General features: G+C 55.7%; 1 protein-coding gene across 1 annotated transcript in view; it reads left to right on the plus strand.

Annotated features, from left to right (window-relative positions):
* Positions 1-26,223, plus strand: part of NUP188 (nucleoporin 188) — a 292,457-nt gene that overhangs the window by 177,012 nt on the left and 89,222 nt on the right. Inside the window, exons 22-29 of the mRNA XM_075324769.1 lie at positions 2,673-2,739; positions 2,824-2,949; positions 3,051-3,184; positions 3,265-3,371; positions 3,450-3,653; positions 3,740-3,909; positions 3,982-4,051; positions 4,130-4,197. Coding sequence (XP_075180884.1) covers positions 2,673-2,739; positions 2,824-2,949; positions 3,051-3,184; positions 3,265-3,371; positions 3,450-3,653; positions 3,740-3,909; positions 3,982-4,051; positions 4,130-4,197 — 946 coding nt within the window. The remainder of the gene's footprint in view (positions 1-2,672; positions 2,740-2,823; positions 2,950-3,050; positions 3,185-3,264; positions 3,372-3,449; positions 3,654-3,739; positions 3,910-3,981; positions 4,052-4,129; positions 4,198-26,223) is intronic.

A 26,223-nucleotide genomic window follows, 5' to 3' on the forward strand; every position in this document is an offset into this window, starting at 1 on the left:
GGGGAGTGAAGGAAAGATCGGAGTCGCATATAACCCCAAGACAGCGGGCGTGCTGCTGGGGGTAATGGTAGAGCCACACACAAGACAGCGGCGTGCTGCTGGGGGTAATGGTAGAGCCACACAAGACAGCGGTGTGCTGCTGGGGCGTAATGGTAGAGCCACACAAGACAGCGGTGTGCTGCTGGGGCGTAATGGTGGAGCCACACACAAGACAGCGGGCGTGCTGCTGGGGGTAATGGTAGAGCCACACACAAGACAGCGGCGTGCTGCTGGGGGTAATGGTAGAGCCACACACAAGACAGCGGCGTGCTGCTGGGGGTAATGGTAGAGCCACACAAGACAGCGGTGTGCTGCTGGGGCGTAATGGTAGAGCCACACAAGACAGCGGTGTGCTGCTGGGGCGTAATGGTGGAGCCACACACAAGACAGCGGGCGTGCTGCTGGGGGTAATGGTAGAGCCACACACAAGACAGCGGCGTGCTGCTGGGGGTAATGGTAGAGCCACACACAAGACAGCGGCGTGCTGCTGGGGGTAATGGTAGAGCCACACACAAGACAGCGGCGTGCTGCTGGGGGTAATGGTAGAGCCACACACAAGACAGCGGCGTGCTGCTGGGGGTAATGGTAGAGCCACACAAGACAGCGGTGTGCTGCTGGGGCGTAATGGTAGAGCCACACAAGACAGCGGTGTGCTGCTGGGGCGTAATGGTGGAGCCACACACAAGACAGCGGGCGTGCTGCTGGGGGTAATGGTAGAGCCACACACAAGACAGCGGCGTGCTGCTGGGGGTAATAGTAGAGCCACACACAAGACAGCGGGCGTGCTGCTGGGGGTAATGGTAGAGCCACACACAAGACAGCGGCGTGCTGCTGGGGGTAATGGTAGAGCCACACACAAGACAGCGGCGTGCTGCTGGGGGTAATGGTAGAGCCACACAAGACAGCGGTGTGCTGCTGGGGCGTAATGGTAGAGCCACACAAGACAGCGGTGTGCTGCTGGGGCGTAATGGTGGAGCCACACACAAGACAGCGGGCGTGCTGCTGGGGGTAATGGTAGAGCCACACACAAGACAGCGGCGTGCTGCTGGGGGTAATGGTAGAGCCACACACAAGACAGCGGCGTGCTGCTGGGGGTAATGGTAGAGCCACACACAAGACAGCGGCGTGCTGCTGGGGGTAATGGTAGAGCCACACACAAGACAGCGGCGTGCTGCTGGGGGTAATGGTAGAGCCACACACAAGACAGCGGCGTGCTGCTGGGGGTAATGGTAGAGCCACACAAGACAGCGGTGTGCTGCTGGGGCGTAATGGTAGAGCCACACAAGACAGCGGTGTGCTGCTGGGGCGTAATGGTGGAGCCACACACAAGACAGCGGGCGTGCTGCTGGGGGTAATGGTAGAGCCACACACAAGACAGCGGCGTGCTGCTGGGGGTAATAGTAGAGCCACACACAAGACAGCGGCGTGCTGCTGGGGGTAATAGTAGAGCCACACACAAGACAGCGGGCGTGCTGCTGGGGGTAATGGTAGAGCCACACACAAGACAGCGGCGTGCTGCTGGGGGTAATGGTAGAGGCACACAAGACAGCGGGCGTGCTGCTGGGGGTAATGGTAGAGCCACACACAAGACAGCGGCGTGCTGCTGGGGGTAATGGTAGAGCCACACAAGACAGCGGGCGTGCTGCTGGGGGTAATGGTAGAGCCACACACAAGACAGCGGCGTGCTGCTGGGGGTAATGGTGGAGCCACACACAAGACAGCGGGCGTGCTGCTGGGGGTAATGGTAGAGCCACACAAGACAGCGGGCGTGCTGCTGGGGGTAATAGTAGAGCCACACACAAGACAGCGGCGTGCTGCTGGGGGTAATGGTAGAGCCACACAAGACAGCGGGCGTGCTGCTGGGGGTAATGGTAGAGCCACACACAAGACAGCGGCGTGCTGCTGGGGGTAATGGTAGAGCCACACAAGACAGCGGGCGTGCTGCTGGGGGTAATGGTAGAGCCACACAAGACAGCGGGCGTGCTGCTGGGGGTAATGGTAGCGCACACACAGAAATGGTAATATGGGGTTTGGGGAGGTTACGAGAGGGAGGAAACACGAGGAGGTCAGCTTGTGACAGGTTCAGGTTTAGATAGAGGAGGACATGATGTTGGAGACAGTCGGTGGTATTCTGTAATAGTGCAGGGGGATGTCGGGAGACTCTTGCTTGTAAGTGATGGCTTTGGTAGCTTTCATATCTAACCAAACTCCTATCAGTCAAAAGTAGACAGAATGGGGGATGTGAAGTCCTTTAAAGGGTATTTCCAGCATTGGAAAACCTCATCCCCTGTGTGCAGTTGGTTTAAAACCTGTGCCTTACTCCCCGTCCCCAGGTCAAGCACTGAGTCTCTGTGTCTGATACCTGTCTACAATGTTGCTCTGCCCCAAGTGATGACACCCCATCCCGTTTAGGGATGTTGGGAGTGCAGGGATCAGACTCAGGTGAGTGGCAGGTGACCACCACATTTAGCTCAGTGTGAGACCCTCGGCTAGTTTGGAAATCCTGGTCTGAACTCGGTAAGGAGAAGCAACGTCGGCCAGATCCCGACAGTCCTATTCTACTTCTGTTGTTTATCATACCAGCTTTTCCGCCATTGTATATGCACTAATATCCAACCTTACAAATCTTCCAGGGTACCTGATCCTGAATCTGATCCATGCCATCCTCAACCTGTGCCCGGACGTGGATCCACAAAGCAGGTAACTGGTGCCGTGTCCTATCATTTCCTCTACCCGCCATTTCCATATTGTGATACCCTGACACCTCTAGACTTCGCCCCACAGCCCCCCAAACCTGCAGAGCCTGTGCATCTTCAGTCTGACCAACACCGAGGCAGGACAGGCCGTCATTAACATCATGGGGATCGGCGTGGACACCATCAATGTGGTCATGGCCTCTCAGGCCGGGAGGTGAGTGAAGACCCGTGTGTGTGGGGGGGGAGGGGGGCTGCTTACTTATCGGGGGGGGGTCTGCCTTCCCCTTTTGAATTTCTTGCTTATTCCCTTTCCAGCAGTGGGACAGAAGGACAAGGTCAGATGTTAATCCAGACGGTTAAATTGGCGTTTTCCATAACCAACAATGTGATCCGGTTGAAGCCGCCGTCGTGTGGCGTGTCCCCCTTGGAGCAGGCGCTCACGCAGCATGGTGGGTGCAGGTTTCCATACATTTACAGGTGACTGTGTCTTTTTGGGGGTCTCTGACTATTTATTTTTTTTTTTCACCAGGAGCTCACGGCAACAACCTGATCGCAGTTCTGGCGAAATATATTTACCATAAGTACGATGCGTCACTGCCGCGGCTGGCGATACAACTGCTGAAGCGTCTGGCGACTGTAAGAACGTTTTTCGTATCCTATGATTTCTTCTATTTAAAGGGATTATCCATTGATGAGTGCCTTGCTGTTATTTAGGTGGCCCCCATGTCGGTGTACGCCTGCCTGGGGAGCGACGCGGCTGCCATCCGGGACGCCTTTCTCAACCGTCTGCAGTGCAGCATCGAGGACATGCAGATAAAGGTGATGATCCTGGAGTTCCTCACAGTCGCGGTGGAGACTCAGCCGGGGCTGATCGAGCTTTTCCTAAATTTAGAGGTGAAAGATACTAATGGAACCAAGGTAATTAATGTTAATTATGGCGACGTCTTCCATTATTTTCATCGTTTGTTGTTTTTTTTTATTGATGTACGTCTCTTTAATTCCAGGAGTATAGTCTGGGGCAGTGGAGCTGTCTACAGGTCGTCCTGGACCTCATTGACCTCCAGAAATCGGACCGGTTTTGGTGCACTCCTCAGCTCCACCGCTCCGCCATCGCCTTCCTTCACGCCTTATGGCAGGATCGGCGCGACAGTGCGATGACAGTCCTAAGAACCAAGTAAGTCACAAAAGTTACAGATCGGGTGTCCGCAATGGGATCAGGCATGTAAAAGTCTTTCTTCTCCTCTAGGCCCAATTTCTGGGAGAACCTGACAGCGCCTCTGTTCGGGACACTTGTGCCCCCCTCCGAATCTTCCGATGTGAGTCCATTATATGTCCAAATTGTGTCTAGTAATGGGACGTGTCCCCCGGCTTACAATATTGCTCTTCTTTCCCAGCTGAGCGTCCTGGAGACCTGCGCCTTCATCATGAGGATCATCTGCCTGGAGATCTTCTACGCCGTCCAGTACGTCACCATGGGCTCCTCTGTTTTAGGAGCTTGTCCTTGTGAATCCCCAATTTTGGAGCCTCTTTTATTAAATCTCTCCTCCTGGAAATGTAACCGAAGGGATGTTATCTGCCATCTTGCCAATTCGGATGTATCCTACACCGTCTGACATTGTCAAGATAGTGGGCATACATCCCATTGACAAGAGGAATAGGATGTTCTTCACCCCTCAGGTATTGGTTAACTTATATGTTTTCAGGAGGAATGACACAATGCAGAATTTCTTTGTCGCTCTATTGGGAGACCCAGACAATTGGGTGTATAGGCTATGCCTCCGGAGGCCGCACAAAGTATTACACTTAAAAGTGTTAAGCCCCTCCCCTTCTGCCTATACACCCCCCGTGCTCCCACGGGCTCCTCAGTTTTTTGCTTTGTGCGAAGGAGGTCAGACATGCACGCACAGCTCCACAGATTGGTCAGCAGCAGCTGCTGACTATGTCGGATGGAAGAAAAGTGGGCCCATATAGGGCCCCCAGCATGCTCCCTTCTCACCCCACTCTTGTCGGCGGTGTTGTTAAGGTTGAGGTATCCATTGCGGGTACGGAGGCTGGAGCCCACATGCTGTTTTCCTTCCCCATCCCCCTCAGGGCTCTGGTGGAAGTGGGATCCTATCGGTCTCCAGGCACTGAGACCGTGCTTCATCCACAACTCCTGTGGAGCCTGCTGGATAGGAGCCGGGTATCGTTCAGGGACATGGCCCTGCTACTTGGAGGTACTCTGTGTCCCCGTGGGGACCGAGCACAGCAACACTCCAGCTTTGCTGGGTGTGCTAGTGCACCGGGGACCGCGGCGCTGACCGGGTTAATGTGCCATTACACACTCAGCATCGCTGAGTGTGTTTATGTAGGGAGACTACCGCGCTGACCGCCGCCGCCATGTTTAACACTGAGGCGCGGCTGGGACTTGTAGTGTGCCGGGGACTTCCACGCGGCCGCGCTTTTACGGCGGCCGCGTTTATTACTCGAGTCCCCGGCTTTTTGCGGCCTAGTCTTTCTTCCTCCCGCCCACAGCCCTGACAAGCAGGGGAAGGGCGGGACGCTGCACAGGACGAGCAGCACTGAGGGCTGGAGCATGCTTTGCATACTCCACCCCCCTCACTGTGCACAGTGCGGGCACCAGTTCCCGCACTTTCTGGGTCACGCCCACGGCTCCCTCCTCTCCTCAGGACATTCCTGTCAGCTCCTTGAACGCTGCAGAGGGGGACAAATTCTGACAGACCCAGGCAGGGACCCTGGTGGCCTCACAACCGCTTTAAGCGGGGGGTATGCAGCATCTGTGGTGCTAGCCACATTTCTGCAGGAGTGTAATTTTAAATTATATGTTTATAAGATATACTTTACACTTTATGGTGCACAGTTGATTCTGGATATATATATTGTGTTGCTCAGGGAAGACAACAGCATGGCGCCCATAAAAGGCAGGAGCGCCAAACCACAGGCTTACTATGCTGCCTGCGCCGCATGTACGACCCCGCTACCGGCAGGATCCACTGAGCAATCCAGACCGGTATCTCAGCACAGGGGCACTGTTGAATCATTGCTCCCTGGCCCCCCTCAGTTGGACCAGCAAGGTCCCCCCGGGGTGTCTCATAGATCCCAGAGTGAGGTCTCTGATACAGACCCCAGCCCCTGACCGACTAAGCGAGCTCGCTGGGAAATCCCCTCGACATCTTCATATTGGTCAGGGTCTCAGCGGGGGAACCTCTGGTTGATGAAGCGGAGACAGTTGATCAGGATTCTGATCCTGAGGCCGCTCTCAATCTTGATACGCCTGACGGGGACGCCATATTGAACGATCTTATTGCGTCCATCAATCAAATGCTGGATATTTCTCCCTCAGTTCCTCCAGTGGAGGAGTCAGCTTCTCAGCAGGAGAAATTCCGTTTCAGGTTTCCCAAGTGTACACTGAGCATGTTTCTGGACCACTCTGATTTCAGAGAGGCAGTCCAGAATCACCGTGCCTGTCCTGATAAGCGTTTTTTTTTTTTTTCTAAGCGCCTTAAGGATACACGTTATCCTGTTCCCCTGACGTGGTCAAAGGTTGGACTCAGTGTCCCAAGGTGGATCCTAGCCTGGCGGCTAGATCCATACTTGCAGTGGAAGATGGGGCTTCACTCAAAGATGCCACTCACAGGCAGATGGAGCTCTGGTTGAAATCCAGCTATGAAGCTATCGGCGCTTCTTTTGCCCCAGCATTTGCAGCCGTATGGGTGCTACAAGCTATCAGCAGGTCAAGCGCAAATTGACGCAGCCACACAGACGTCGGCATTTGCGTCTTACGCTATTAATGCTGTCCTGGTCTCTGCGAGCCGTACGGCGGTTGCATCCGCCAATTCGGTGGTACTCCACAGGGCCTTGTGGCTACGGAAATGGAAGGCAGATTCTGCTTTCAAAAAAGCGCTTAACCAGTTTGCCAATTTCTGGCGACCGATTGTTTGGCGAACGTTTGGATGAAATCGTCAAACAATCCAAGGGAAAGGATACATCCTTACCCCAGCCCAAACCGAACATACCCCAACAGAGGAAGGGGCAGTCGAGGTTTCGGTCCTTTCGGGGCGCGGGCAGGTCCCAATTCTCCTCGTCCAAAAGGCCTCAGAAAGATCAAGGGCACTCCGATTCATGGCGGTCTAAGTCACGTCCTGAAAGACCACCGGAGGTGCCGCTACCAAAGCGGCTTCTTCATGGCTTTCGGTCTCCTCAATCCGCATCCTCGGTCGGTGGCAGGCTCTCCCGCTTTTGCGACACCTGGCTGCCAAGGGTAAAAGACCGTTGGGCGAGAGACATTCTGTCTCACGGTTACAAGTTAGAGTTCGCCTCTTGTCCCCCGACTCGATTCTTCAGGTCATCCCCGCCTCCCGAGCGAGCCAAGGCTCTTCTGCAGGCGCTGGGCACTCTGAGGGCAGAAGGAGTGGTGGTCCCTGTTCCTCTTCAGCAACAGGGTCAAGGTTTTTTCCACCAACCTGTTTGTGGTTACAAAGAAGGACGGGTCTTTCCGTCCTGTCCTGGACCCGTAACTGCTCAACAAACACGTAAAGACCAGGTGGTTCCGGATGGAATCCCTCCGCTCCGTCATCGCCTCAATGTCCCCAGGAGATTTCCTTGCATCGATCGATATCGAAGATGCTTATCTCCATGTACCGGTTGCTCCAGAGCACCAACGCTTCTTGCGCTTCACCATAGGAGACGAACACCTGCAGTTCGTGGCACTGCCGTTCGGCCTGGCTACAGCCCCACGGGTTTTCACCAAGGTTAGGGCTCCCGTAGTAGCGGTCCTCCACTCTCAGGGTCACTCGGTGATCCCTTACTTGGACGATCTGCTGATCAAGGCACCCTCTCAAGAGGCATGCCAACACAGCCCCGACGCTTCTCTGGAGGCTCTCCAGAGTTTCAGGTGGATCATCAATTTTCCAAAGTCAAATCTGACACCAGCCCAATCGCTGACATACCTTGGCATGGAGTTTCATACCCTATCAGCGATAGTGAAGCTTCCGCTGATCAAGCAACGTTCACTACAGAAAGGGGTGCAATCTCTCCTTCAAGGTCAGGCACACACCTTGAGGGGCCTCATGCACTTCTTGGGGAAGATGGTGGCAGCAATGGAGGCAGTCCCTTTCGCGCAGTTTCACCTGCGTCCTCTTCATTGGGACATCCTAACCAAAGCTTCCCTTCGGGGGTGGCTTTCTTCCCACTTCTTTATCGCATGGGAAATCCTTCCTACCCCCATCCTGGGAGGTGGTCACGACGGACGCGAGTCTGTCAGGGTGGGGAGCAGTCTTTCTCCGCCACAGGGCTCAGGGTACGTGGACTCAGCAAGAGTCCTCGCTTCAGATCAATGTTCTGGAGATCAGGGCAGTGTATCTTGCCCTAAAAGTGTTCCAGCAGTGGCTGGAAGGCAAGCAGATCCGAATTCAGTCGGACAACTCCACAGTGGTGGCTTACATCAACCACCAAGGCGGAACACGCAGTCGGCAAGCCTTCCAGGAAGTCCGGCGGATTTTGATGTGGGTGGAAGCCACGGCCTTCACCATCTCCGCAGTTCACATCCCGGGCGTCGAAAACTGGGAAGCAGACTTTCTCAGTCGCCAGGGCATGGACGCAGGGGAATGGTCCCTTCACCCGGACGTGTTTCAGGAGATCTGTTGCCGCTGGGGGAGGCCGGAAGTCGACCTAATGGCGTCCCGGCACAACAACAAGGTCACGGCATTCATGGCACGATCACAGAGCTCTGGCGGCAGACGCCTTAGTTCGGGATTGGTCGCAGTTTCAACTCTCTTATGTGTTTCCTCCGCTGGCACTGTTGCGCAGAGTGTTACGCACGATCAGGGCCGACTGCCGCCGCGCCATCCTCGTCACTCCAGACTGGCCGAGGAGGTTGTGGTACCCGGATCTGTGGCATCTCACGGTCGGCCAAACGTGGGCACTACCAGACCGACCAGACTTGCTGTCTCAAGGGCCGTTTTTCCATTCGAATTCTGCGGCCCTCAACCTGACACTGTGGCCATTGAGTCCTGGATCTTAGCGTCTTCAGGATTATCTCAAGAGGTCATTGCCACTATGAGACAAGTTAGGAAACCAACGTCCGCCAAGATCTACCACAGGACGTGGAAAATTTTCCTGTCATGATGCTCTGCTGGGGGTTTTTCCTCCCTGGCCTTTGGCCTTGCCCACTTTTCTGTCCTTCCTTCAATCTGGACTGGAAAAGGGTTTGTCGCTCGGCTCCCTTAAAGGAGTTGTCCGACATTAGCTTAACAAAAATTTTTGAGTTTATCTGTGCTGTATTGTCATATAAATCACACCTACATTGTTATTTTCTGTTTTCTAACTTTTGTTCCTCTTGAATTATACCTTTATTCTCTGCAGCTTCTTGTTTACATTCAGATCCAGCAAACATGACCACTTCCTGTGCAAAACCTCAGTCAGAGCTGTCACCGCCCAGCCTCAGTGTCCAGCCCCTCCCCAGTGTCCAGCCTCGCCCCCTGCACACACAGTCTCTGTCAGTATATTCTTCCCCAGCACCTGACCTGGTATCACTACAGCATTGCAAATAACAGCCTCACATCGGGGTCTGCACCGCACACATATGTCTCTGCACACGCACACACATGGCTCTGCACCGTACACATGGCTCTGCACACGCATGGCTCTGCACCGTACACATGGCTCTGCACCGTACACATGGCTCTGCACCGTACACATGGCTCTGCACCGTACACATGGCTCTGCACACGCATGGCTCTGCACCGTAGACATGGCTCTGCACCGTACACATGGCTCTGCACCGTACACATGGCTCTGCACCGTACACATGGCTCTGCACCGTACACATGGCTCTGCACCGTACACATGGCTCTGCACACGCATGGCTCTGCACCGTACACATGGCTCTGCACCGTACACATGGCTCTGCACCGTACACATGGCTCTGCACCGTACACACATGGCTCTGCACCGTACACATGGCTCTGCACACGCATGGCTCTGCACCGTACACATGGCTCTGCACCGTACACATGGCTCTGCACCGTACACATGGCTCTGCACATGCATGGCTCTGCACCGTACACATGGCTCTGCACCGTACACACATGGCTCCGCACCGTACACATGGCTCTGCACACGCATGGCTGTGCACTGTACACGCACACACAATGGCTCTGCACACGCACACACATGGCTTTGCACCGTACACATGGCTCTGCACACGCATGGCTCTGCACTGTACACGCACACACATGGCTCTGCACACGCACACACATGGCTCTGCACACGCACACACATGGCTTTGCACCGTACACATGGCTCTGCACACGCATGGCTCTGCACTGTACACGCACACACATGGCTCTGCACCGTACACACATGGCTCTGCACCGTACACACATGGCTCTGCACCGTACACATGGCTCTGCACATGCATGGCTCTGCACCGTACACATGGCTCTGCACCGTACACACATGGCTCTGCACCGTACACATGGCTCTGCACACGCATGGCTCTGCACTGTACACGCACACACATGGCTCTGCACACGCACACACATGGCTTTGCACCGTACACATGGCTCTGCACACGCATGGCTCTGCACTGTACACGCACACACATGGCTCTGCACACGCACACACATGGCTTTGCACCGTACACATGGCTCTGCACACGCATGGCTCTGCACTGTACACGCACACACATGGCTCTGCACACGCACACACATGGCTTTGCACCGTACACATGGCTCTGCACACGCATGGCTCTGCACCGTACACACATGGCTCTGCACCGTACACACATGGCTCTGCACCGTACACACATGGCTCTGCACCGTACACACATGGCTCTGCACCGTACACACATGGCTCTGCACCGTACACACATGGCTCTGCACCGTACACATGGCTCTGCACATGCATGGCTCTGCACCGTACACATGGCTCTGCACCGTACACACATGGCTCTGCACCGTACACATGGCTCTGCACACGCATGGCTCTGCACTGTACACGCACACACATGGCTCTGCACCGTACACACATGGCTCTGCACCGTACACATGGCTCTGCACCGTACACACATGGCTCTGCACCGTACACATGGCTCTGCACCGTACACACATGGCTCTGCACCGTACACATGGCTCTGCACCGTACACATGGCTCTGCACATGCATGGCTCTGCACCGTACACATGGCTCTGCACCGTACACACATGGCTCTGCACCGTACACATGGCTCTGCACACGCATGGCTCTGCACTGTACACGCACACACATGGTTCTGCACACGCACACACATGGCTCTGCAACCCCCCCGTCCCCATCGGGAACACATGTGGAGTACATACTCACCCGTCCTCGGTCCCCGCCGCTCCTGCACGTTCGTCCGCTGTCTGTGCTCTCTTCAGCACAGTAGTGACGTCACCGCTGTGCTGCAGAGCGCACAGACAGCGGGAGGGACAGTGACTTCTCATCAGCACATTCAAATGTACCGGCATCGGTGATCTGTGATGCCGGTACATTTGAATGTGCGATCCTGGGCAGGGGGCCCGGTGCTGGAGCTGACACTACGGCAGCTGCCGCCAGGCCCCGCCCCCAAATCACGGACCCCACAGCAGTGCAGAGGGAGGTTACTGGAGGTGCAGGGGAATGTGTGGGAGGGTGCAGGGAAGGGGGGGCGGTGACTCCTCGCACTGTAGTCGCCCAGCAGGGAGGTGACATGCTGCTCCACATTTGCATGTCAACATGGCCCTGCCCATGTAGACGTGCAAAGACCGGAAGCAGCAAAATCGCGGCAGGAGCGGTCACATGACCGCTCTGAGCCGGGGGAGAGGGGGCTGACAGCGGGGCAGGTAAGTGGTCTCTATCTACTTACCTGCCCCAATGTAGCCCAATAGGGAAATAAAAAAAAAAAGTCAAAGAAGCCGGATAACCCCTTTAAGGGACAAGTCTCAGCGCTCTCTGTGTTGTTTCCAGAAGCGCCTAGCCAGACTTCCACAGGTACGCACGTTCCTGCAGGGGGTTCGTCACATCGTTCCTCCTTACAAGCGGCCGTTAGAACCCTGGGATCTGAACAGGGTGCTGATGGTTCTTCAGAAACCACCATTCGAGCCAATGAGAGATATTTCTCTCTCACGACTTTCGCAGAAAGTGGTTTTTCTAGTAGCAGTCACTTCACTTCGGAGAGTGTCTGAGCTAGCAGCGCTGTCATGCAAAGCCCCTTTCCTGGTGTTTCACCAGGACAAGGTGGTTCTGCGTCCGGTTCCGGAATTTCTCCCTAAAGTGGTATCCCCCTTTCATCTCAATCAGGATATCTCCTTACCTTCTTTTTATCCTCATCCAGTTCACCAATGTGAAAAGGATTTGCACTTGTTAGATCTGGTGAGAGCACTCAGACTCTACATTTCTCGTCCGAGGGAGGGTCCTCCCCCCCCGGTCCGAGGGAGGGTCCTCCCCCCCCGGTCCGAGGGAGGGTCCTCCCGAGGGAGGGTCCTCCCCCCCCCCCCCCCCCCCCCCGGTCCGAGGGAGGGTCCCCCCCTCCCCGGTCCGAGGGAGGGTCCCCCCCTCCCCGGTCCGAGGGAGGGTCCCCCCCTCCCCGGTCCGAGGGAGGGTCCCCCCTCCCCGGTCCGAGGGCTGAGGGAGGGTCCTCCCCCCCCCGGTCCGAGGGAGGGTCCTCCCCCCCCGGTCCGAGGGAGGGTCCTCCCCCCCCGTCCGAGGGAGGGTCCTCCCCCCCCGGTCCGAGGGAGGGTCCTCCCCCCCCGGTCCGAGGGAGGGTCCTCCCCCCCCCGGTCCGAGGGAGGGTCCTCCCCCCCCCCCGGTCCGAGGGAGGTCCTCCCCCCCCGGTCCTAGGGAGGGTCCTCCCCCCCCCCCGGTCCTAGGGAGGGTCCTCCCCCCCCCCCCCCGGTCCTAGGGAGGGTCCTCCCCCCCCCCGGTCCTAGGGAGGGTCTTCCCCCCCCCCCCCGGTCCGAGGGAGGGTCCCTCCCCCCCCCCGGTCCGAGGGAGGGGTCCTCCCCCCCCCAGGTCCGAGGGAGGGTCCTCCCCCCCGGTCCGAGGGAGGGTCCTCCCCCCCCGGTTTCCCTCCTCCCCCCGGTCCGAGCGATTGGTCTCTTCCCCTCCCCCCCCCGGTCCGAGCGATTGGTCTCTTCCCCTCCCCCACCGGTCCTAGCGATTGGTCTAACCCCCCCCCTCTGTCCTAGCGATTGGTCTCTTCCCCTCCCCCCCCGATCCTAGCGATTGGTGTAACCACCCCCCAGTCCTAGCGATTGGTCTAACCCCCCCCCTGTCCTAGCGATTGGTCTCCCCCCCCCCCCCCCCCGTCCCTAGCGATTGGTCTCCTCCCCTCCCCCCCCCAGTCCTAGCGATTGGTCTCTTCCCCTCCCCCCCGGTCCTAGTGATTGGCCTCTTCCCCCCTCCCCCCCGGTCCTAGCGATTGGTGTAACCACCCACCGGTCCTAGCGATTGGTCTAACACCCCCCCCCTCTGTCCCTAGCGATTGGTCTCTTCCCCCTCCCCCCCGATCCTAGCGATTGGTGTAACCACCCCCCAGTCCTAGCGATTGGTCTAACCCCCCCCCCCTCTGTCCTAGCGATTGGTCTCCCCCCCCCCCCCCCCCCCGTCCCTAGCGATTGGTCTCTTCCCCTCCCCCCCCCAGTCCTAGCGATTGGTCTCTTCCCCTCCCCCCCGGTCCTAGTGATTGGCCTCTTCCCCCCTCCCCCCCGGTCCTAGCGATTGGTGTAACCACCCACCGGTCCTAGCGATTGGTCTAACCCCCCCCCCCCTCTGTCCTAGCGATTGGTCTCTTCCCCTCCCCCCCCGATCCTAGCGATTGGTGTAACCACCCCCCCGGTCCTAGCGATTGGTCTAACCCCCCCCCTCTGTCCTAGTGATTGGTCTCTTCCCCCTCCCCCCCCCGGTCCTAGTGATTGGTCTCCCCCCCCTTTCCCCGGTCCTAGCGATTGGTCTCCCCTAGTCTGAACTCGACAGCCTCCTTCATGCCTATTAAGATGTCACGCTCTGGTCAGGAGACCCCCCGACAGTCTGTGCTTGGACCGAGTGTCCCGGACTTCTACATGACTATTTCCCCTCCCTCATTGACTCCTCCTGGTCTTCTTCCCCGGGCAGCGGATCCCTGGACAAGACTCTGAAGAGCATACTTGAGAAATTCTCCAAAGATGGCCGCTTCACCTACTGGTCCAATTACATGCAGTCGCTGGTGCACCGCGTGGCGGAGACGGAGGGCAGCTGCAGCTCGCTGACGGAGTACCAGATGCTGCTGTCCGCCTGGCGGATCCTGCTCATCATTTCCACACACTATGTACGTAGAGAATCCGGGTGGGTCGGCCACCAATACTATCTGTCTATAGGCGGTTTAAAGGGCTTGGGACCCCTTTTGTCGCCTCTTTAAGAGGACTCCATTAAAGCGGCATTTAAAGGGATTGTACTAATAAGTTATGTGACGATCATAAATGATTTCTCATACAGGGACTTCAAAGGACATAACACCGCTTGTGATTTTGGTGGCTTTTTGGTTCCTATGCCCCCTTACCTTACTTACAACCCTCCTGTATTTCCTGTGGTGACCACCTTGCTTTGTGCTTCCCTTCGATAGGCGGATGTCATGCACCTGACGGACATCGACGTGAAGCAGGAGCTGTTCCAAGACGTCTTATCGGGAACGGAAGTCTTGGTAAATGTCTTGGTGGCAGATATGAGCCCTGTCCCATCGGCTTGGGCTGATTACATTAGGCCGGGGCCACATGGTGCCCGGATATAACCCGAATCTCTGCAGTTTTCAGGTCCCCAACTCGGCCCCGTGTTTGCAGCTCGGCTTCATGCTCTGCACTTTAATGATGATTTTACTCCGGCGCTGGAAGAAGTAAGTCGGCTCCTGACGGTCTCTCTAATTTTTGGGGGGTGCAAAAAACAACATAGATACACTAAACCACTGGTAATTTCTTTGTCGCTCTATTGGGAGACCCAGACAATTGGGTGTATAGGCTATGCCTCCGGAGGCCGCACAAAGTATGACACTTAAAAGTGTTAAGCCCCCTCCCCTTCTGCCTATACACCCCCCGTGCTCCCACGGGCTCCTCAGTTTTTTGCTTTGTGCGAAGGAGGTCAGACACGCACGCACAGCTCCACAGATTGGTCAGCAGCAGCTGCTGACCATGTCGGATGGAAGAAAAGTGGGCCCATATAGGGCCCCCAGCATGCTCCCTTCTCACCCCACTCTTGTCGGTGGTGTTGTAAGGTTGAGGTATCCATTGCGGGTACGGAGGCTGGAGCCCACATGCTGTTTTCCTTCCCCATCCCCCTCAGGGCTCTGGTGGAAGTGGGATCCTATCGGTCTCCAGGCACTGAGACCGTGCTTCATCCACAACTCCTGTGGAGCCTGCTGGATAGGAGCCGGGTATCGTTCAGGGACATGGCCCTGCTACTTGGAGGTACTCTGTATCCCGGTGGGACCGCGCACTAGCAACACTCCAGCTTTGCTGGGTGTGCTAGTGCACCGGGGACCGCGGCGCTGACCGGGGTTAATATGTGCCATTACACACTCAGCGTTGCTGAGTGTGTTTATGTATAGGGACTGCCGCACTGACCGCCGCTGGCCATGGAAACACTGCGGCGCGGCTTGGGACTTGTAGTGCGCCGGGGACTTCCACGCCGGCCGCGCTTTTACGGCGGCCGCGTTTATTACTAGAGTCCCCGGCTTTTTTGCGGCCTAGTTCCTTTCCTCCCACCCCCAGCCCCTGACAGGCAGGGGAAGGGCGGGACGCTGCTCAGAACGAGCAGCACTGAGGGCTGGAGCATGCTTTGCATACTCCACTCCCCTCACTGTGCACAGTGCAGGCACCAGTTCCCGCTCTTTCTGGGTCACACCCACGGCTCCCTCCTCTCCTCAGGACGCCGGCATCCATTCCTGTCAGCTCCTCGGACGCTGCAGAGGGGGACAAAGTCTGGGAGACCCAGGCAGGGACTCTGGTGGCCTCACAACCGCTTTAAGCGGGTGGTAAGCAGCACCTGTGGTGCTAGCCCCATTGTGCAGTAGTGTAACATTATATGTTTTATTTTACACTGTATAGTGCACAGTTAATTTCTGGCTATATACCCTATTGTGTTGCTCAGGGAAGATAATAGCATGGCGCCCACGAAAAGCAGGGGTGCCAAAACACAGGCTTATTATGTTGCCTGCGCCGCATGTACGACCCCGCTACCGACAGGTTCCACTGACCCTCATTGTGTGCACTGTTCGGCCCCTGTGGCACTTGCTCAGCCAGAGCCTCTGCTAGGGGGGGCCCAGGGGGAGCCACCTGCTAACACTGTTCAGGTGACGGGGACGGAGTTTGCAAAACTCTCTGAGACTATGGCTAAGATACTAGAAGCCTTGCAGTCCAGGCCGGTATCTCAGCACAGGGACTCTGTTGAATCTTTGTTCCCTGGCCCACCTCAGCTGGACCAACAATGTCCTCCCGGGTACTCTCATGGATCCCAAGCTGAGGGTTCTGACACAGACCCCAGCCCCAGACCGACTAAGCGAGCTCGCTTAGATTTTCCCTCGACATCATCATATTGTGCAGGGTCTCAGAGGGGGGAAGCTCTGGTTGATGATGCGGAGACAGCTGATCAGGATTCTGATCCTGAGGCCGCTCTCAATCTTGATACTCCGGACGGAGACGCCATAGTGAACGACCTTATTGCGTCCATCAATCGTATGTTGGATATTTCTCCCTCAGCTCCTCCGGTGGAGGAGTCAGCTTCCCAGCAGGAGAAATTCCGTTTCAGGTTTCCCAAGCGTACACCGAGTATGTTTCTGGACCACTCTGATTTCAGAGAGGCAGTCCAGAATCACCATGCTTGTCCAGATAAGCGTTTTTCTAAGCGCCTTAAGGATACACGTTATCCCTTTCCCCCTGACGTGGTCAAAAGTTGGGCTCAGTGTCCCAAAGTGGATCCTCCAATCTCCAGACTGGCAGCTAGATCCATACTTGCAGTGGAAGATGGGGCTTCACTCAAAGATGCCACTGACAGGCAGATGGAGCTCTGGTTGAAATCCATCTATGAAGCTATCGGCGCTTCTTTTGCCACAGCATTCGCAGCCATATGGGCGCTACAAGCTATCTCAGCAGGTCAAGCGCAAATTGACGCAGCCACACGCACGTCCGCGCCACAGGTGGCGTCCATAACCACTCAGACGTCGGCATTTACGTCTTACGCTATTAATGCTGTCCTGGACTCTGCGAGCCGTACGGCGGTTGCAGCCGCCAATTCGGTGGTACTCCGCAGGGCCTTGTGGCTACGGGAATGGAAGGCAGATTCTGTTTCCAAAAGGCGCTTAACCAGTTTGCCAATTTCTGGCGCCCGATTGTTTGGCGAGCGTTTGGATGAAATCATCAAACAATCCAAGGGAAAGGATACATCCTTACCCCAGCCCAAACCGAACATACCCCAACAGAGGAAGGGGCAGTCGAGGTTTCGGTCCTTTCGCGGCGCGGGCAGGTCCCAATTCTCCTCGTCCAAAAGGCCTCAGAAAGATCAAAGGAACTCTGATGCATGGCGGTCTAAGTCACGTCCTAAAAAGACCACCGGAGGTGCCGCTACCAAAGCGGCTTCCTCATGACTTTCGGCATCCTCACTCCGCATCCTCGGTCGGTGGCAGGCTCTCCCGCTTTTGCGACACCTGGCTGCCACGGGTAAAAGACCGTTGGGTGAGAGACAGTCTGTCTCACGGTTACAAGATAGAGTTCACCTCTCGTCCCCCGACTCGATTCTTCAGGTCATCCCCGCCTCCCGAGCGAGCCGAGGCTCTTCTGCAGGCGCTGGGCATTCTGAAGGCAGAAGGAGTGGTGGTCCCTGTTCCTCTTCAGCAACAGGGCCACGGTTTTTACTCCAACTTGTTTGTGGTCCCAAAGAAGGACGGGTCTTTCCGACCTGTCCTGGAACTGAAACTTCTCAACAAACACGTAAAGACCAGGCGGTTCCGGATGGAATCCCTCCGCTCCGTCATCGCCTCAATGTCCCAGGGAGATTTCCTTGCATCGATCGATATCAAAGATGCTTATCTCCACGTACCGATTGCTCCAGAGCACCAGCGCTTCTTGCGCTTCGCCATAGGAAACGAACACCTGCAGTTCGTGGCACTGCCGTTCGGCCTGGCAACAGCCCCACGGGTTTTCACCAAGGTTATGGCTACTGTAGTAGCGGTCCTCCACTCTCGGGGTCACTCGGTGATCCCGTACTTGGACGATCTGTTGATCAAGGCACCCTCTCTAGAGGCATGCCAACACAGCCTCGACGCTACCCTGGAGACTCTCCAGAGTTTCGGGTGGATCATCAATTTTCCAAAGTCAAATCTGACACCGGCCCAATCGCTGACATACCTTGGCATGGAGTTTCATACCCTCTCAGCGATAGTGAAGCTTCCGCTGATCAAGCAGCGGTCACTACAGACAGGGGTACAATCTCTCCTTCAAGGTTGGTCACACACCTTGAGGCGCCTCATGCACTTCCTGGGGAAGATGGTGGCAGCAATGGAGGCAGTTCCTTTCGCGCAGTTTCACCTGCGTCCTCTTCAATGGGACATCCTACGCAAATGGGACAGGAAGCCGACGTCCCTCGACAGGAACGTCTCCCTCTCGCAGGCGACCAAAGCTTCCCTTCGGTGGTGGCTTCTTCCCACTTCATTATCGAAAGGGAAATCCTTCCTACCCCCATCCTGGGAGGTGGTCACGACGGACGCGAGTCTGTCAGGGTGGGGAGCGGTTTTTCTCCACCACAGGGCTCAGGGTACGTGGACCCAGCAAGAGTCCTCGCTTCAGATCAATGTTCTGGAAATACGGGCAGTGTATCTTGCCCTGAAAGCGTTCCAGCAGTGGCTGGAAGGCAAGCAGATCAGAATTCAGTCGGACAATTCCACAGCGGTGGCATACATCAACCACCAAGGCGGCACACGCAGTCGGCAAGCCTTCCAGGAAGTCCGGCGGATTTTGATGTGGGTGGAAGCCACGGCCTCCACCATCTCTGCAGTTCACATTCCAGGCGTGGAAAACTGGGAAGCAGATTATCTCAGTCGCCAGGGCATGGACGCAGGGGAATGGTCCCTTCACCCGGACGTGTTTCAGGAGATCTGTTGCCGCTGGGGGGTGCCGGACGTCGACCTCATGGCGTCCCGGCACAACAACAAGGTCCCGACATTCATGGCACGGTCTCAAGATCCCAGAGCTCTGGCGGCAGACGCCTTAGTTCAGGATTGGTCGCAGTTTCAGCTCCCTTATGTGTTTCCTCCGCTGGCACTGTTGCCCAGAGTGTTACGCAAGATCAGGGCCGACTGCCGCCGCGTCATCCTCGTCGCTCCAGACTGGCCGAGGCAGTCGTGGTACCCGGATCTGTGGCATCTCATGGTCGGCCAACCGTGGGCACTACCAGACCGACCAGACTTGCTGTCTCAAGGGCCGTTTTTCCATCTGAATTCTGCGGCCCTCAACCTGACTGTGTGGCCATTGAGTCCTGGATCCTAGCGTCTTCAGGGTTATCTCAAGACGTCATTGCCACTATGAGACAGGCTAGGAAACCAACGTCCGCCAAGATCTACCACAGGACGTGGAAAATTTTCCTGTCGTGGTGCTCTGCTCAGGGTATTTCTCCCTGGCCTTTTGCCTTGCCCACTTTTCTGTCCTTCCTTCAATCTGGACTGGAAAAGGGTTTGTCGCTCGGCTCCCTTAACGGACAAGTCTCAGCGCTCTCTGTGTTTTTCCAGAAGCGCCTAGCCAGACTTCCACAGGTACGCACGTTCCTGCAGGGGGTTTGTCACATCGTCCCTCCTTACAAGCGGCCGTTAGAACCCTGGGATCTGAACAGGGTGCTGATGGTTCTTCAGAAACCACCATTCGAGCCAATGAGGGATATTTCTCTCTCACGCCTTTCGTAGAAAGTGGTTTTCTTTGTCGCTCTATTGGGAGACCCAGACAATTGGGTGTATAGCTACTGCCTCCGGAGGCCACACAAAGTATTACACTTAAAAGTGTAAGGCCCCTCCCCTTCTGCCTATACACCCCCCCGTGGGATCACGGGCTCCTCAGTTTTCATGCTTTGTGCGAAGGAGGTCAGACATCCACGCATAGCTCCACTGTTTTAGTCAGCAGCAGCTGCTGACTATGTCGGATGGAAGAAAAGTGGGCCCATATAGGGCCCCCAGCATGCTCCCTTCTCACCCCACTCTTGTCGGCGGTGTTGTAAGGTTGAGATATCCATTGCGGGTACGGAGGCTGGAGCCCACATGCTGCTTTTCTTCACCATCCCCCTCAGGGCTCTGGGTGAAGTGGGATCCTATCGGTCTCCAGGCACTGAGACCGTGCTCCATCCACAGACCCGGAGAACCTGCTGGATATGGAGCTGAGTATCGTCAGGGACAGGGCCCTGCTACATTAAGGTACTCTGTGTCCCCGTACAAATCGCGCACACACACACCAGCATGCTGGGTGTGTTAGTGCGCCGGGGACAACAGCGCGGAGCGCTTGTGCTATCACTCACTGCAGCTTAGCTGAGTGAGTTTATGTATTAGGAACTGCCGCGCCGGCCGCTGCTGGCTGTTTTTACACTGTGGCGCGGCTGGGACTTGTGGTGCGCCGGGGACTTCCGCGCTGGCCGTGCTTTTACGACGGCCGCGCTTATAAATCGAGTCCCCGGCTTTTGCGGCCTAGTTTCGTTTCGTTCCCGCCCCCAGGCCTGCCAGTCAGGGGAAGGGCGGGACGCTGTTCAGAACGTCAGCGCCGAGGGCTGGAGTCTGCTTAGCATACTCCAGCCCCATCACTGGGCACAGTGAGACGCCAGTTTCCCGCACTTTGTCTGGGGCATGCCCACGGCCCGCCCCTCTCCACAGGACGCCGGCAGCCATTCCTGTTTGCAGTCTGAGCTGGAGAAGGGAGACAAGCTCTTGGAGACCCAGACACAGGATTCGGGCGACCACACACCCGCTTTTGAGCGGGCGGTAAGCAGCACCTGAGGTGCTGACCCCACTAGTGCCGAAGTGTTCATTTGTACTTTATGCTTGTATGTTATACATTGCACTGTACGGTCGCTATTCTTGGCTATATACCCTCCTAGACAAGGGTGCCAAGGCACAGGCTTTCTATGCTGCCTGTACCGTATGTGAGGCTGTTCTACCGGCAGGTTCCACTGACCCTCATTGGGTGCAATGCTCCCCTGTAGCACTTGCTCAGCCGGGGTCTCTGCTAGAGGTGGCCCAAGGAGAACCACCTGTGAATACTGTCCAGGTGACAGTGACAGTTTGCAGTTTTTGCTGATAGATTGTCTCTGACTATGACTAAAATCCTATAGACTTTGCAGTCCAGACCGGTAACTCAGACCATGGGCACTGTTGATTCAATGCTCCCTGGCCCCCCTCATTTGGAACAAATCCGTGCTCCGGGGGGGTCCCATGCATCCCAGGGTGAAGGCTCTGACACGGACGACAGTCCCAGACAGCCTAAGCGAGCTCGCTGGGAGCGGCCCTCGACTTCATCACACTGGTCAGGGTCCCAGCAGGAGGACTCTCTGTATGATGAGGCAGAGGTAGCTGATCAGGTTTCTGATCCTGAGACCGCTCTCAGTCTGGATACCCCTGATGGTGACGCCATAGTGAATGATCTTATAGCGTACATCAATGGAATGTTGGATATTTCTCCCTCAGCTCCTCCGGTGGAGGAGTCAGCTTCACAGCAGGAGAAATTCCATTTCAGGTATCCCAAGCGTAAATTGAGTACTTTTCTGGACCACTCTGACTTCAGAGAAGCAGTTCACAAACACCACGCTTATCCAGATAAGCGTTTCTCCAAACGTCTTAAGGATACACGTTATCCCTTTCCCCCTGACGTGGTCAAGTGCTGGACCCAGTGTCCAAAGGTGGATCCTCCAATCTCCAGGCTTGCGACTAGATCCATAGTTGCAGTGGACGATGGGGCTTCACTTAAAGATGCCACTGACAGACAGATGGAGCTCTGGTTGAAATCCATCTATGAAGCTATCGGCGCGTCGTTTGCTCCAGCATTCGCAGCTGTATGGGCACTCCAAGCTATTTCAGCTGGTCTTGCGCAGATTGACACTGTCACACGTACATCTGTTCCGCAAGTAGCGTCCTTAACCTCTCAAATGTCTGCATTTGCGTCTTACGCTATTAATGCTGTCCTGGACTCTACGAGCCGTACGGCAGTGGCGTCCGCCAACTCCGTGGTTTTACGCAGAGCCTTGTGGTTAAGGGAATGGAAGGCAGATTCTGCTTCTAAATAAGCGCTTAACCAGTTTGCCATTTTCTGGTGACAGACTGTTTGGTGAGAGATTGGATGAAATCATTAAACAGTCCAAGGGTAAGGATTCTTCCTTACCCCAGCCCAAACCTAACAAACCCCAACAGAGGAGGGGACAGTCGAGGTTTCGGTCCTTTCGAGGCTCGGGCAGGTCCCAATTCTCCTCGTCCAAAAGGACTCAAAAGGATCGGAGGAGCTCAGATTCTTGGTGGGCTCAGTCACGCCCAAAGAAGGCAGCCGGAGGAACCGCTACCAAGGCGGCTTCCTCATGACTTTCGGCCTCCTCTCTCCGCATCCTCGGTCGGTGGCAGGCTCTCCCGCTTTGGCGACATTTGGCTGCCACAGGTCAAAGACCGTTGGGTGAGAGACATTCTGTCTCACGGGTACAGAATAGAGTTCAGTTCTCGTCCTCCGACTCGATTCTTCAGAACTTCTCCACCTCCCGACCGAGCCGGTGCCCTTCTGCAGGCGGGTGCTCTCTAAAGGCAGAAGGAGTGGTGATCCCTGTTCCTCTTCAGGAGCAAGGTCACGGTTTTTACTCCAATTTGTTGTGGTGCCAAAAAAGGACGGGTCTTTCCGTCCTGTTCTTGACCTAAAACTGCTCAACAAGCATGTGAAAACCATGCGGTTCCGGATGGAATCCCTCCGCTCCGTCATCGCCTCAATGTCTCAAGGAGATTTCCTAGCATCAATAGACATCATGGATGCTTATCTCCACGTGCCGATTGCTCCAGAGCACCAGCGTTTTTCTACGCTTCGTTATAGGAGACGAACACCTTCAGTTCGTAGCCCTGCCTTTCGGTCTGGCGACAGCCCCACGGGTCTTCACCAAGGTCATGGCAGCAGTAGTAGCAGTCCTGCACTCTCAGGGTCACTCTGTGATCCCTTACTTGGACGATCTACTTGTCAAGGCACCCTCTCAAGAGGCATGCCAACACAGCCTGAACGTTGCACTGGAGACTCTCCAGAGTTTCGGGTGGATCATCAACTTTTCAAAGTCAAATCTGACCCCGACCCAATCGCTAACATATCTTGGCATGGAGTTTCATACTCTCTCAGCGATAGTGATGCTTCCGCTGAACAAACAGCGTTCACTACAGACAGGGGTGCAATCTCTCCTTCAGGGCCAGTCGCACCCCTTGAGACGCCTCATGCACTTCCTAGGGAAGATGGTAGCAGCAATGGAGGCAGTCCCTTTCGCGCAGTTTCATCTGCGTCCACTACAATGGGACATTCTCCGCCAATGGGACGGGAAGTCGACGTCCCTACACAGGAACGTCTCCCTTTCTCAGGCGGCCAAGGATTCTCTTCAGTAGTGGCTTCTTCCCACCTCATTGTCAAAAGGAAAGTCTTTCCTACCCCCATCCTGGGCGGTGGTCACAACGGACGCGAGTCTGTCAGGGTGGGGAGCAGTTTTTCTCCACCACAGGGCTCAAGGTACGTGGACTCAGCAGGAGTCCACCCTTCAGATCAATGTTCTGGAAATCAGGGCAGTGTATCTTGCCCTACAAGCCTTCCAGCAGTGGCTGGAAGGCAAGCAGATCCGAATTTCCACCATATCCGCAGTTCACATCCCGGGCGTAGAAAACTGGGAAGCAGATTTTCTCAGTCGCCAGGGCATGGACGCAGGGGAATGGTCTCTTCACCCGGACGTGTTTCAGGACATCTGTTGCCGCTGGGAGATGCCGGACGTCGACCTAATGGCGTCCCGGCACAACAACAAGGTCCCAACATTCATGGCACGGTCTCAAGATCACAGAGCTCTGGCGGCAGACGCCTTAGTTCAGGATTGGTCGCAGTTTCAACTCCCTTATGTGTTTCCTCCTCTGGCACTGTTGCCCAGAGTGTTACGCAAGATCAGGTCCGACTGCCGCCGCGCCATCATCGTCGCTCCAGACGGGCCAACGAGGTCGTGGTACCCGGATCTGTGGCATCTCGCGGTAGGCCAACCGTGGGCTCTACCAGACCGACCAGACTTGCTGTCTCAAGGGCCGTTTTTCCATCTGAATTCTGCGGCCCTCAACCTGACGGTGTGGCCATTGAGTCCTGGATCCTAGCATCTGCAGGGTTATCTCAAGAGGTCATTACCACTATGAGACAGGCCAGCAAACCCACATCTGCCAAGATCTACCACAGAACGTGGAAGATATTCTTATCTTGGTGCTCTGCTCAGGGAGTTTCTCCCTGGCCATTTGCCTTGCCTACTTTCTTTCCTTCCTGCAATCCGGTTTGGAAAAAGGTTTGTCGCTCGGCTCCCTTAAGGGACAAATCTCAGCGCTCTCTGTATTTTCTCAGAAGCGCCTAGCAACACTTCCTCAGGTACGCACGTTCCTGCAGGGGGTTTGCCGATTAGTCCCTCCTTAAAAACGACTGTTAGAACCCTGTGATTTGAACAGAGTGCTGATGGTTCTTCAGAAACCACCATTCGAGCCTATGAGAGTTTTTTCCCTCTCACGCCTTTCGCAGAAAGTGGTTTTCCTTGTGGCAGTCACTTCACTTCCGCAGAGTGTCTGTCCGGGCAGCATTGTCGTGCAAGGCCCCCTTCCCGGTGTCTCACCAGGTCAAGGGGTTCTGCGTCCGGTTCCGGAATTTATCTCTAAGGTGGTTTCCCCCCTTTCATCTCAATCAGGGTATCCCCGTACCCTCTGTTTGTCCTCATCCAGTTCACCAATGTGAAAAGGATTTGCACTTGATTAGATCTGGTGAGAGCACTCAGACTCTACATCTATCGTACGGCGCACCTGCGCCGCTCGGATGCATTCTTGTCCTTGTCGCTAGCCAGCGTAAAGGGTCGCAGGCTTCCAAATCAAGCCCGGCTCGGTGGATCAAGGAACCAATTCTCGAGCTTATCGTTCTGCGGGGCTTACGGTTCCCTCAGGGCTGAAGGTCCATTCTACCAGAGCTGTGGGTGCGTCCTGGGCTTGAGGCACCAGGCTACGGCTCAGCATGTGTGTCAGGCGGCTACCTGGTCCAGCCTCCACACTTTCACGAAACACTATCAGGTGCATGCCTATGCTTCGGCGGATGCCAGCATAGGCAGACGAGTCCTTCAGGCGGCAGTTGCCCACTTGTAGGAAGGGGCCGTTTTACGGCTCTACTACGAGGTATTATTTACCCACCCAGGGATTACTTTTGGACATCCCAATTGTCTGGGTCTCCCAATAGAGCGACAAAGAAGAAGGGAATTTTGTTTACTTACCGTAAATTCCTTTTCTTCTAGCTCTAATTGGGAGACCCAGCACCCGCCCCTGTTTTTTTGTATATACATGTTGTTCATGTTGAATGGTTTCAGTTCTCCGATATTCCTTCGGATTGAATTTGCTTTAAACCAGTTTATTGGCTTTCCTCCTTCTTGCTTTTGCACTAAAACTGAGGAGCCCGTGATCCCACGGGGGGTGTATAGGCAGAAGGGGAGGGGCCTTACACTTTTAAGTGTAATACTTTGTGTGGCCTCCGGAGGCAGTAGCTATACACCCAATTGTCTGGGTCTCCCAATTAGAGCTAGAAGAAAAGGAATTTTCGGTAAGTAAACAAAATTCCCTTCTTTCTAGTAGCAGTCACTTCACTTCGGAGAGTGTCTGAGCTAGCAGCGCTGTCATGCAAAACCCCTTTCCTGGTGTTTCACCAGGACAAGGTGGTTCTGCGTCCGGTTCCGGAATTTCTCCCTAAGGTGGTATCCCCCTTTCATCTCAATCAGGATATCTCCTTACCTTCTTTTTGTCCTCATCCAGTTCACCAATGTGAAAAGGATTTGCACTTGTTAGATCTGGTGAGAGCACTCAGACTCTACATTTCTCGTACGGCGCCCCTGCGCCGCTCCGGTGCACTCTTTGTCCTTGTCGCTGGCCAGCGTAAAGGGTCACAGGCTTCCAAATCAACCCTGGCTCGGTGGATCAAGGAGCCAATTATCGAAGCTTACCGTTCGGCTGGGCTTCCGGTTCCCTCAGGGCTGAAGGCCCATTCTACCAGAGCCGTGGGCGCGTCCTGGGCTTTGAGGCACCAGGCTACGGCTCAGCAGGTGTGTCAGGCGGCTACCTGGTCGAGCCTGCACACTTTCACGAAGCACTATCAGGTGCATACCTATGCTTCGGCGGATGCCAGCCTAGGTAGACGAGTCCTTCAGGCGGCGGTTGCCCACCTGTAGGAAGAGGCCGTTTTACGGCTCTTACGAGGTATTTTCTTTATCGTTCCTATGGGAGA

Source organism: Anomaloglossus baeobatrachus, chromosome 9 (genome assembly GCF_048569485.1).
Source record: "Anomaloglossus baeobatrachus isolate aAnoBae1 chromosome 9, aAnoBae1.hap1, whole genome shotgun sequence".
Lineage (NCBI taxonomy): Eukaryota > Metazoa > Chordata > Amphibia > Anura > Aromobatidae > Anomaloglossus > Anomaloglossus baeobatrachus.